The sequence below is a fragment of the Hemiscyllium ocellatum genome, chromosome 5 (assembly GCF_020745735.1).
Source record: "Hemiscyllium ocellatum isolate sHemOce1 chromosome 5, sHemOce1.pat.X.cur, whole genome shotgun sequence".
Classification (NCBI taxonomy): Eukaryota; Metazoa; Chordata; class Chondrichthyes; order Orectolobiformes; family Hemiscylliidae; genus Hemiscyllium; species Hemiscyllium ocellatum.
Genome location: NC_083405.1, coordinates 86,494,255 through 86,507,467, shown reverse-complemented (window position 1 = coordinate 86,507,467; position 13,213 = coordinate 86,494,255). Strand labels below are relative to the sequence as shown.

Sequence of the window (13,213 nt, the reverse complement as noted above, 5' to 3'; positions counted from 1 at the left end):
AGATCCATTTCTAAATTTTCTATCCACAGATGCTGAACATTTTTCTCCACTATCAAATCATATGTGTCTCCAAAGCACTCTGCTTTTATTATTCATGAATGCACTCTTCCCTTTTTGTTTTTTTATTTTATCAGATCTCTTTTTATTATACCCCGAAGTCTTCCTACACAAAACAGATCATTTCTATTATCCATCACCTTGACCTTGTTTTGTTTTTCATACTAATCGCCACCAGTAAATCACCAATGCAGCCAATTAGATATTTACATGAAAAACCTGTTCATGGCAATGCAAACTATCCAAAGTAGGATGGAGAGGTAGGGAAGAGGGGAAAAGGGCTACATCAAAATTCAATTGGAGAGGGAAATAAAGCAGTATATCCCCCACAGTGCCCACTTCTCTAAAGGCATCGAGGACCTTTGTGAACATTGCATGCTCCAAGGAATTAAGCCCATCTTAAATAGGTTTCTTAAAACAATAGTTGCCATTGTAAAGCAAATTGTGGACTCAAATTTTCACATCCAATTGCATTTCTGATCTTGAATTAGTTGTTCAGTAGCTATAACAGTCCAGAAGTGCTGTGCTCAAACCAATGGGAGGTTTTATAGTTGTTGTATAATTTGAAGTGTTTTTCCTGATACTTAATTTCAAAGAGAATCAAACAACTTGTAAAATATGATTGTGAATAATACAGCTTTGAAAATTAAAACTTATAGGATCAATAAACAGTTCAGGCTTTAAACCATCACAAAAGCTCATTTCAATGACAGCAGAGACAATGTCTATGCTCTGAAAATCAAAGGAAATGAAGCAGATCAAGAGTGTTTACATCATTAAAAAACCCATCGCACCTGTTTAACTTTTTCAAATAGACTTCTACCAAAACCATCAAAGATTCTTTGTCAATGTTAACTGTGAGTGATAAGTGAATTTCCTTTCTTTTTGAACAGGCACAGAACAATGAGAATTTTGGCCATTGGCAGTTCATAATAATAGTTCACAGCTACATGTGGAACCTCATGCATTATAGAATAGCTCTGATGAAATAAACAATTTAAGAGGGATAATAAAATAAATCATGTTTATTGTATAAAGTTTGTGACATTTATTCAGAACTGAACTGAAATGAAGCATTACTATTGAATTCAGCCACTTGTTAACACATTTCAATAATAGCATAATTATTCCTGTCAGAAATGGTACTATTTCTACAAGCTTTTGTTCTTAACATTAGATGCCCATTAGGTTAGATGTCCATTAGTGAATGAATGACAATACGATGCTGACAATCTGGATACAATTATAATGATTTCATGTATCATTTTCTATTGGGTGAAGGCAGAGTTTCTTGTCCAAGTACTCATATTCACACAATTGTTTTTGATTGTCAGTGAGATTTATAGCAATGATGGAAAGCGGTTCTAAGATATTCAAGACTTTCTTATCATTATGAATTGAAGGGCAATTCAGAATGCTGCCGTGCTTATTTTTGAGAAGCCAACATAAGAATCATGAATAAGCTAACTGAATGTGTCATCGAAATAATTACATAGTTATATCTGCATGCATGTGCAGCGGAAGTGGATTCTCTAATAGCAATAAATGTTTCTATAAAGTCAATTGTTACACAGCTCATATGCAAGCAATGAGAGGAAAAATATTATATCATGTTAACAGAATGTTATTGTTCATCCAAACCCTGTTCCCGAAAAATGTACCATTGCAAAACTAAATTATTCCTCAAATTGAATTCTTACCTGGATATTCATTCCTGTCTATATCTGAACCTCCTCTTAAGGTAAAGCCAAATCCAGGAGGCATGGACTCTGAGGGCCACAAACCTTCCAGGAGCTGCGATGGCTTGGAATTTAACCCACTGCTCTGACCATTGTAAATCAGAACTTTGCCTCTTCTATCTTCACCCCCAAAAGGTACACCCACTGCGATATCTACATGAGGAGAAATAAATAAAACTGTATTAAACATTTAAAATGGCCAGTGGAGGTTTTATTTCCCTGCATCTCTCTTTAAATATAATGATGTGTGATATCACATAACTCAGTGTTATCACCAGTTTGGTACAAATTAGCCCCATTCTAATATTGTGAAAAATATTACTTATGTTATATTTCTACCAGGTCCTATCATAGGTCACAAATATCTTTTATTACCAGAACTGAATTTATATTTATTACTATTTGTAGACATAAAATAATGCTTGGGATATAGGCTGCCCTTCCATGCCGTATCAGTCTATAATTCATTGATAAGTTCATGAAGGTCACTGTAATTTCATATTATCACCTTCCTTGAATATGTTCTCACTTCCTAGGTCTGTACCCATCTCTCCCATAATGCTTGGTGTTAATCTCACCAAACAAGCTTCCATTTCTGTATACCAATGACTGAAAACCTCATATTGTGCCCTTATCATCTGCAGACTCAATAATTCCAAATTGAACTTAATATTCATTATTAAAATTATTAAACTCGATAAATTAAAGAATTTCCACATTTCTGTCCAGCCTTCATCCTACTTTCTATAAACTTAATTCATCAAAAGAACTCTGCATGCATTGTTTTATGCTATATATCATTCATTCATCATTCTGAAGCTTTCTGGCTCAAACGTGCATCCATCAATCAAAATAAGCATTCTTTGGTTTAAACTCCTGGGTGATCTTGTTCTTATCTTTGCAACCTCCTCCAGCCTTACAAACCTTTATCACAAAAACACTGTCTTCAGCAATCTTATGTTCTGGACTTCCCAACCTAAATATCTTCACTGACTTCTTCCCCTTAAGATCTCCCTTAAAACCATGTGTTTTTAACCATATCTCCGAATACCTCCCCCACACAATTCTCTGGTTATATTTCTGTAAGATGCCTCAGCAACATTTACAGATACACCAGAGAAAGCATTCTATCTTGGTGCGTAATGGCTTGGTATGGCAACTGCTCTGCCAAGGACCATTAGAAACTATAGAAAGTTGTGTCCACATCCTCCCAGCCTTGGACTCCAACTACATTGCTTGTTGCTGTGGAAAGGCTGCCAACACCATCAAAGATCCCTAACACACTGGTGCTACTCTCTTCCAACCTCTTCCATCAGGCAGAAGATACAGAGCTTAAACACAGGTACAATAGGTTCAAGAACAGCTTCTTCCCTACTGTTATTAGAGTGCTGAATGAACCTTGCTCATTTCAAATCTAATGTTGATCTTGCTTTTGTGCACCTCCTGTGCAGCCATAACCTTGCATGCCTCGCACTGTCTAAACACCCTATGATCTGTATGTCCTTACATGTTATGATCTACCAGTATTGCTCGCAAAACAAATCTTTTCACTGTACTTAGGTAAAATAAATCAAATCAAAATCAATACCCTTACATGTTAAAGGATATTGCATACATAGAGATTGATTTTGGACAGAAACGCAGATTTGTTTTTACTTTCTTCTTTTTATTATAATTAGTGACCAGAAATTATCAGGGATTTATTTGATTTTAAAGGCTCTTTAGCAACTTAAGGATCTAGATCTCATTTCAGTCTTATAACTGCCCACCTGCTGATTCCATCCAGTCAATGGCATTGGAGGATATATAACATAATAACTTAATTGCCACCGACAACATAAACTTTTTTTGATCTGATTTTTATTTTGGTATTCTTGTTTTTTTGTAGAAGTACTAAACTGGTCCAGCACACAAGATCATATTTTGCTCTGGTTTAGGTCAACATCTGTTTAATGGCCCATGTGTGACAATTAAACAAAGAAAGGCAACTAATAAAGAAAACGGTGTGACAAGCCATAACAGGAAATGAAGTTCCAGTTCTGAGCACATGCAACAAGGATCTCCAGAGGCCTGGAACAGACGGGAGGTGTAACGTACTATCTAAACATGATATGCACAGAACTGGTTCTCGCTTTACTGTCTTGATAACTGACATAAAAAAAATGCCTTATGATTGCAATGATAAACTTAAAATTGTGCACAAATTTTCTAAAGTTGAGTTTGCTGCATTGTAGATTGAGAATCACAATTCATAACTGTCTTCCAGTCACCTTTTAGCTAGGAATAATAACGTCCTGTACATATCTGCTTGCACGCATGCACAGAGTATCCAGATACTGGTTAAATCATAACAAAACGAAAATCAACAGAACAGTCAGTTCTTTAGAAATGCTTTCTTCATATTAAACTGCTGTTGGTGTGAAGCCAAATGATTGTAAGATTACTTCCTCAAGGTCATCTAACACTGCCTGTCTAAATTTAATTTAGCTGACTGCATATCTGGACTACATGGTAAACCTTTTCCTGAAACAATGCCAAAAACAATTTGCATTAATGTAGGCTGTGCAATACAACTATTTTATCAAACCGCTCTCTTTCCTAGTTCCATCTTTGTATTTCTCACAAGTTTTATATTTGTTCACTCTCATGACCATTAGTCTATTTTCAAAGACTCTTTCACATCTCAGGTTTAAAAGCATTTGACCTTTGAGAAGCACACATTGTATATAATTCTAAAAATTAAATTTTAGAAAGCAAACATAACCAGCATCAAGAGCACCTACAGCTCAGTCAGAAAAATTAACCGTCTTTAACAGAGCTGCTCTAAGAAACATTTAAACATATATCTTTAGAGTGGGTTGTAGATGACATTGGGGAATATCTCCATAATGCTTAAAATAATCTTGAAAACTGATATTTACTATGTATTATAGATTCAATTAACATAAAGTACTTGCTTCCTCTAACTTCTCTTTAATGGAGATATCACATAACTATTTTTGTTCAAATGATATATAATTAATTGGTCATTCAGAAAGAGCTAGGTGCTTCTCAGTATTATATGCCAATGATTATTTACAACAGATGCAACACACCATAATATCCATCTTGATTCACATCTGTCAAAGGTGCAACTGCACTTCCAAATCTTCCAAATACTTCAGTTCCCAATAGTTTCTGAGGGTCCTTGAAAAGGAACTCTTCCTCCTGCAGGTAAAGATAAACCAGCCCAACTTCCTTCAACTTTCCATCAGACTCACGGTCCATGAAAAGCGGAGCACCGACTAACACATCATCCAATCTGTGAAACACATCATTTAAGAACATGGAAATGCAAGGGTTAGAAATCATTATCTTAGCCTTCTTTTAGTTTCTCAACATTTGGTATCAGAATGAATAGCAATTACATTATGGCTACAAAAAGAATGCATTCAAACAATAAATAGATTTCAGTGTGATGGAAATAGCTATTTATCCTTCTTGTACTTTAATTAAGTGTAAGGAATGCATTATAAAGGAATATTTTTATTGCCAAAATCATAATGACAATTTTTACTGTTTCTATTGAGAACACTTTAAATTAAGAAAAACATATGATCATGGAAATTATTCTAATTTTATATACAGAATTAGAAAATCATATTGTTTACAATAGTTATATGGAGTGGATAATCTGAGAAGGGGTAATCAGTCAGACAGATTGTGTCTGTGCGTGCGTGCGTATGTGTGTGTGCGAGCGCGCACGCGTGTGTGTTGTGTGTTAGAGGCAACATACTAACTTGGACAGAAGCTTAGCTGTTTGGCAGAAGACAGAGAGTGGGGATAGAATGGTCCCTTTCAGGATGGCAGCTGGTAACTAGTGATGTTCCACAAGGGTCGTTGTTGGGAACCACAACTTTTTACTTTATACATGAATGATCTGGATTAAGGAACTGAAGGCATTCTGGCTAAGTTTTCAGGTGATACAAAGATAGTTGGAGGAGCAGGTAGTATTGAGGAGATGGGAAGGTTTAGACAGGTTAGCTGAGTGGGCAAAGAAGTGGCAGATGAAATACAACATGGGAAAGTGAAAGGCCATACATTTTAGTAGGAAAAATAGAGGCATAGACTAATTTCTAAATGGGGAGAAATTTCAGAAATCTGAATTGCAAAAGGACTTGGGAGTCTTGGTCCAGGTTTCTCTTAAGGTAAATTTGCAGGTTGAGCCTGTAGTTAAGAAGGCAATACAATGTTGTCATTCATCCTTACAGGACTAGAACATAAAAGTTGAGATGTACTTCTGAGGCTTTATTAGGCTCTGGTCAGAAGACATTTAGAGTATTGTGAGCAATTTTGGGTCCCATACCTCAGGGAGGATGTGTTGGCTGTGGACCCGGTCCAGAGGAGGTTCACAAGAAAGGTCTCAGTGATGAAAGACTTAACATATGAGGAACGTTGAGGACTCTAGGACTATACTCGATGGAGTTTAGAAGGATGAGGAGGTACCTGATTGAAACTTACAGAATACTGAATGGCCTAGACAGAGTGGATATTGGGAAGATTTTCCCATTGGCAAGAGAGAAGAGGACCCAAAAGCACAGTCCTAAGGTAAATGGAAGACCTTTTCAAACGGAGATAAGGAGAGACTTCTTTAGCCAGAGAGTGGTGAATCTGTGGAATTCATTGCCACATAAGACTTTGTAGGCCAGATAATTGAGTATATTTAAAACAGAGATAGATAAGTTCTTGATTGCTAAGGGGATCAAAGATTATGGAGAAAAAGCAGGAAAGTGGGGTTGAGAAACTTATCAGCCATGATTGAATGGTGGAGGAGACTCAATGGGCCGAATAGCCTAATTTCTGCTCCTATGTCTTATGGTAACAGTTATTCAGGAGTTAGAATGGGTTTTTAATTGTCTAATGTTTCCTGGATAACGATTAGCTCTCCAAGTCACACATGGAACTCTCCAAATTCTCTGCCTCAAATGGATTCTTCCACAGGGTTCCATCTGCTGGGGAATTACCCATCAGAATCTCCAATTTCCTGGCAATTAACAGAAAGCCTTGCTGCAAGGGAGGCTAGCGGGCTGAAGGCTAAGCAGGATGTGTGGAAGCCCCCTGCACTAATTTACTGCAGGCCCTTTATAGAAAAATTGTAATGTTTATCTTTTTAACTTTATTTCCTATTTTTCTAACTCATACTATGAATAAGTAAGGTAATATAACATTTTTGCCTTATTTCTCTATTTTGCATCTTCGATCTGTACCAAGGTAACTTTCTACATACGATGGTGCCATGTGGGGTGCCATTGTAAACTTTTCACTGTACACCTGTACTTGAGTAAATGTGACATTAAAGCAAATTCTATTCTATTCTACACATGGGGTTCCATCTTGTCCTGATGTATAATTCCAGTCTGCACTGGTTCAATAACTAGCTGGTCACCAGAATATCCAGGTCATCCCCTTTTCATGTAAGGTAAAACACTGCATCAAAGGATTAACCTAATGAGGCAAATACTTCCTTTAAAGGCCTTGGAATAAGTTAACAAGCAAAAGAATGTTGAAAAATACATAAAAGGAAGTTTATGTGTGACTGGAAGTCCCAACAGCACACTGTGGTGGTAGAAATGTCTTGGTTTTGATTTTCTTTTAGTTGTTTCTATATGTAGTTTGTACTCTGAGTTCAATAGCCTTGTGCCAATTTTAAGGTCAGGGAGTGGAAGGCCATCCTGCTATCGGCCTCTTCAAATAGCAAGAGCTACTCGGAAATAGGAAAATTGGTCAGGGTGTGGCATTCAAACACTCCTTCCTTCCTGAGAAAGGTGGGGCATCAAAGTCAAACACTGCTCAACATTTCCTTTTTAAAGGTTCAACTGGCATTTCAAACCTTGCATGTGGAAATCTTACATTTGAACTTTTCTATCTTCCTCTCTGTTATAAGCATACAACAGATTGAACTGGGTATTACTTCTGTCATGGCTGTGCATAACTTCAGTCTTCCGAAGCATTATTGAAGGCAGAAATTAGTAGAATTGTTTGGAGTACAAAAGTCTGCTACATATTATTAAACTAAGAGATGCATGTTTAACAAAAACATGCCAGGCTGAGGTAAGGGACGAACAATAGTTTGCATTTATATATTGTCCTTAATATAAAAAAAAGTTTCATGTCACTTCACAGTAGGTGTATGAGAAACCAGACGTTGATACAGGAATGGAGGGATAGAGAAAGGGGTAATGGAGGTGATTGAAGATTTGGTTAAATCATTTTAAAGATGCTACCCCATATTTACAGTGCCAGCATTCTCTCTGACTGTGCACTGCACACATATCTCATCAAGGCTCATGGACAACAACCCACAGTATTGATGTATCATGTCCACTTAAATGCTCAGACCACCTTACCTTCACAAACTAATAATATACTGCCTGCCCTCTGCACTTGCCACTCTTCACTGAGGGCACTCACCACCTGTCCTGCTCATGCATCACCACTGGCCCATCTCCTGTAGTCTAATAGAATGAGCCCTTGACCGTCAGTGGTCCCTCTTCACTCCACTAAGGACTCTTCCCCTTTGACCTTTGTTATTTGTTTGCAGTGGGTTTACCAGGTAAGCTGCTGGCACATGCTGCAGTTTGACACTGATACACCATGATGTATACAGCCAGTTATCCACTCCCTTTTGACTGACAGCTTGACTGTTCAGTGCTCTCACAAGCTGCTTGCCTCACCCACTGTGTTAAAAACAAGCTAAACGGCAGGCACAGGTCATAGGTGAACTCAGTGTCATGGTCAGTGTGTGCTCAGAAAAGGCTACAAAGCAGACAGTGGCTGTCAGCCTTAAAGTTACATGCCAAGGTGAGCAACCAATAAGGAAGCGAAACCAAAGTCATATGATGTGAGTATCTATGTCTGTACAAAATGTCAGGCTGTTCAGGTGTACAAGATTTGTAACTGTGCCAGCCTGCAAAGAATCATGTCAGAAGATTGCAAGTTGTAGATGTCTGTCCACTCAAAGTAAAGTGTTAAAGAGCTGATATAGTGTCTGAGTTGGTGAGAAGGCCTGATGTGGTGGGATTGATGGTTTGCTGAAGCAGAGTTGAGTGGATGAAGGCTGAGGAGGATGGTGGTTGTGAAGCACACAGAGATGTTGTCAGAAGAAACAATTGCATGATGCCTGGGACACGTATCAGTGACCTCTCTCTTATTGCTCCAAAATTTGCTCCAGCAAGTTTCTTAGTGGTGAAAGCAAGAATTGGACATGGAATGCATGTCGAGTAAATTGAGGACTTAATGTAATGCAAATGCATGAAAATAACATAGCCACTGTTCTCCATTTTAAGATGAGGTTCTGAAGTTGCTGAAGGCTGAAATTCTTCTCAACATCAAGAATCTGACATCACCCTATTTTGTCATCATGCTCACTATTATTCTCGTCACATCAGGGATGGATAAATTGAGAACTAAAGCATTAAGCAGAGAAGCCAAGAAGCATTTCATCTTACATTAAGCAGTGTAAACATGGAACCCTGTTTGTTCAAAGTGTGGAGGTCACTGGATCAATTATATTGTTCAAGACAAAGATCAATTGGCTTCTGGCTGTTTTCCTTGGAGCATTGGAGGTTGAGGGGTGACTTCAGAGAGGTTTACAAAATATTAAGTGGCATGGATAGGATGAATAGACAAAGTCTTTTCCCTGGCTTGGGGGGAGTCTAGAACTAGAGGACATAGATTTAGGGTGAGGGGAAAAAGATATAAAAGAGACCTAAGGGGCAACCTTTTCACGCAGAGGGTGGTACGTTTATGGAATGAGCTGCCAGACGAAGTGGTGGAGGCTGGTACAATTGCAACATTTAAAAGGCATCTGGATGGGTATATGACTAGGAAGGGTTTTGAGAGACATGGGCCAGATGCTGGCAGGTGGGACTAGATTGGGTTGGGATATCTGGTCGGCATGGACAAGTTGGACCGAAGGTTCTGTTTTTGTGCTGCACGTGCTCTATGACTCTATAATTCTAAGAATACAGAGCAAAGGCAGGTTAATGAAATCAAAATTCCAATCAACCTTATTTGTAACACACAGATTTTATTGTATACAACTAACAGGTGAAGCCAAGGATGGAATCTTAGTTATGAGGTTTGATTAGATAATTTGGGAGTTTTTTTCACTTGTTTAAGAGACTTCCTAATAAAGAAATTCAAAATTATAAGGAATTTTGATAAAAATAACAAATTACATTCACTAAGTTGTGAGTGTGGATCTACAAATTTTAACTAGAAGTTAACATCTTCATCAGAGTTCAGAAGATCATCAGATATTTTTCACATCGAGGATTGTTAGAAGATGTATTAAATGCCACCTCCTGATTCAATGCTCTTCTCTGATATTTGCTGCTATTGATAAAATTGCAAGGCTTACCCATCATTGTTTATATCAGAGACAGCCACGGTGTATCCAAAATAGGAAGCCATCTGTAAATTTAAAAATGGGAAACAAATTACTGGAGTCTTTTTTTTATTTGTAAAGGAATGTGGGCATTGCTGGCTAGGCCAGTGTTTATTGCCTATCCAGAGACCAGGTATGGATGGCAGATTTCCTTCCCTGAAGGGTGTTAGTGAATCAGATAGTTTTTTTTTCTAAGAGGTCATTATTAGCCTCTGAATTCAAGATTTCTATTGACCTCAAATTTCACCATCTGTCATGGTGGGATTTGAACCAAAGTCTTTGGAATATTACCTGGGTCTCTGGATTAACAGTCCAGCAATAATACCACTCGGCTGTCACCATCCCAAATGAATCATGTTGAATCATGATCAACCATTTTAAGTAACGTAGTATTTCATGTGTCTGCTGTAGACTGTTTAGGAAAGTGAAGGTCAAAGCCTAATGAAATCTATATCTTCAGTATTTCCTCTGAATTTTGTCCCATAGGTTGAACAGATCCACCAAGATAAAATGCAAAGTAATGTCCACTAAAGATCGTTTTTTTTTTCAGATTATCCACCATTGATTCTCTAAAACTGTGAGGAACTTGTAGCCTCCAAGAGAAAACGAAGTCATACTTGGCACTAAGTAAATGATATATTCCACCAGTCATTCTCACTGGTGGTACACAACTAGCTACAATACATCAGTTCAGTTATCTGGGAGCATAAAGTACAAAACTAGATGACATGGGCGAGTTGGCCTGTTTCTATGACTGTGAGTGAACAAATATTTGTAACAATCAGAAAGCACAAACCACCATAGAGAAGTCAAAATCATTGTGAGAGTGTTTAGACTCACATACAAAGCAACATCATATCATATAGTGGCATATCTACTCAGTACAAGAATATGATAGGGATTCAAGTAGCACTGAAACTTTCAAATGCTAAGGTTTCAAATAGTAAGAAAACATCACTAGAGCTAGTACACTCAATATTGAAGCTATGTTTCGAAATGAATTTATTTTTAAAAAAATCATGAAATGTAGATATTGATGTTGGACAGCAATAAATTCTCTGGAGAATTCTCTAGAAGAATTTGTGTCTCTTGTGGGCAAAACAAGCTCTATCAAAGTCAAATGCAAACCTACCTCAAAGTATGGAAACTCTGTACGATGTGACACAATGATAGCATATTACACATATGTTTTTGAAATAATAATATTGTTTCCAAAGTCAAAGACAAAATAAAGGATGAAATCACAGCAATGCAAGGAAACCTGGACATATGACACTAACTTCTGGTCAAGTTCATTGTGAGTGAGAAAGCCTCCTTTTTTCACGAATGTTTTGAACAGTTTTAGTTCCTAATGTGTATTATTCTAATTTTTGTTACTGGGTCAAGATTTCAACAGTGATTTTGTTGTTTTTACTGATATCAACTTTACCTGATTTTGCAAAATATTTGATATCCTTATTTTGTAAAAAAAAAGGTTTATTCAGCTTTTTAGGCTTCTTAAAATGATCAAATATAACAAAATCCTACCTGTTCACCAGTAAAATTCAAGATGAATGTCATATCTGTTGCGTTTATGATGGCAACCTATGAAAACAAAAGTATGTTTACATCTGCTTTGATTCCTGACAACACAATCAGATGATGAATGAAATGTTGATGAAAAAGATATGAACCATCAGTTTTAAAAGTATTCAGTCTAATATGGCAGATCACCTCATTGCCATATTGTGGCAGTGGCTACTTTGAAGTCATACTACTCTCAGTATTCAATACTGCAATGGGTTTGCCCAAGAGAGAAGGGGCTTGAGACCAAATGACATCATGAGCTTCAATTTTCAATGTCTGCCCAAAACAGGAGCAGATTTGGTAGATTGCATGCTAACCGTCTGAAGCAATCTCAGGAAGTTCCTACCACTTTCACATGCCACCCTTGGAATATGACAGCTGAGCCTCAGGCATCACATAGATGTTCCACTGGAGCTCACCTCCTGAGGAAGGGTGAGAAGTCCGATGATTCCCATGTGGAACCAACTGTCCTTGATGGGAGGGAAACAATTCTGGGAGAGTTTGAACGTGAGCCACCAGCCTGGAATCAGGAACAACATTTCTTCCTCTGATCCCACAAAAGAGCAAAATGATGAAGGACAATTTGAAGGGCATTGCTTACAACACTCAAGAGTTTGGCACAAATCGGCACCAGATTTAATTTGCATATTTGAAAAGTTGTTACCCATAAAAGGGAGGTGTGCTGTTTCAACATTTATTTGGAAGGAATCCATTTTTCAGTGTGTCACTGAAAATTATCTCCATTTTGTTTTATTTTTCACAGAATCACAGAACTCTCATGGCACTGAATAAGCTGTCCAACCAGTCATGTCTTCATCAGCTCTTCAATGAGCATCATTATCTAATACCAATCTTCTGCTTTATCCCTACATCCTTGCACACTGTATCTATTCAAATGAGCATTCAATACAAACTTTGAAATTATCCCCAGCACACCAATCCCCGATCATCTATGATTATCAGGAAAAGCAAGGGTCCCAATGCAGACCCCTTGGGAACTCAACGACAAATCTTCCTTCAGCCCAAAAGAGATCCATTGACCATTACCCTCTGTTTCCTAACCTGCAGCCAATTTTGTATCCATATTGATACTTTTGCTGAGGAGAAAATAGTGGTGTAGGGCAATTGTGTGGCTTTCAGAAATGGAAGAAATGGAATGAAATATAACATTTCAAAAACACATACTTGTTTAGGATAGGATGAGAGAAAGACATGAAGACTAAATAAAACAGCAAAATCTATTTGAAAACAAGACTAAAGAAAATAAGGTTAATACATACATATCCAAATGCTTCAGCACCTCTTGGAATTCCAGCAACAAATTCTAATCCAAGATAAAAGACAGGAAAACTAAGTAATTTTATGAGGTTAAGTTGAGATTAAAATACTCTGCTTTAAAGAGGAGGAAATGTCTAATAAATAC

At 37.4% G+C, this 13,213-nt stretch overlaps 1 protein-coding gene across 1 annotated transcript in view; it reads right to left on the bottom strand.

Annotated features, from left to right (window-relative positions):
• Nucleotides 1-13,213, bottom strand: part of itga8 (integrin, alpha 8) — a 217,519-nt gene that overhangs the window by 154,216 nt on the left and 50,090 nt on the right. Inside the window, exons 9-13 of the mRNA XM_060824941.1 lie at nt 13,071-13,114; nt 11,752-11,808; nt 10,198-10,250; nt 4,892-5,097; nt 1,758-1,949 (exon numbers count right to left, since the gene is read on the bottom strand). Of these exons, the coding sequence (XP_060680924.1) occupies nt 1,758-1,949; nt 4,892-5,097; nt 10,198-10,250; nt 11,752-11,808; nt 13,071-13,114 (552 nt within the window). The remainder of the gene's footprint in view (nt 1-1,757; nt 1,950-4,891; nt 5,098-10,197; nt 10,251-11,751; nt 11,809-13,070; nt 13,115-13,213) is intronic.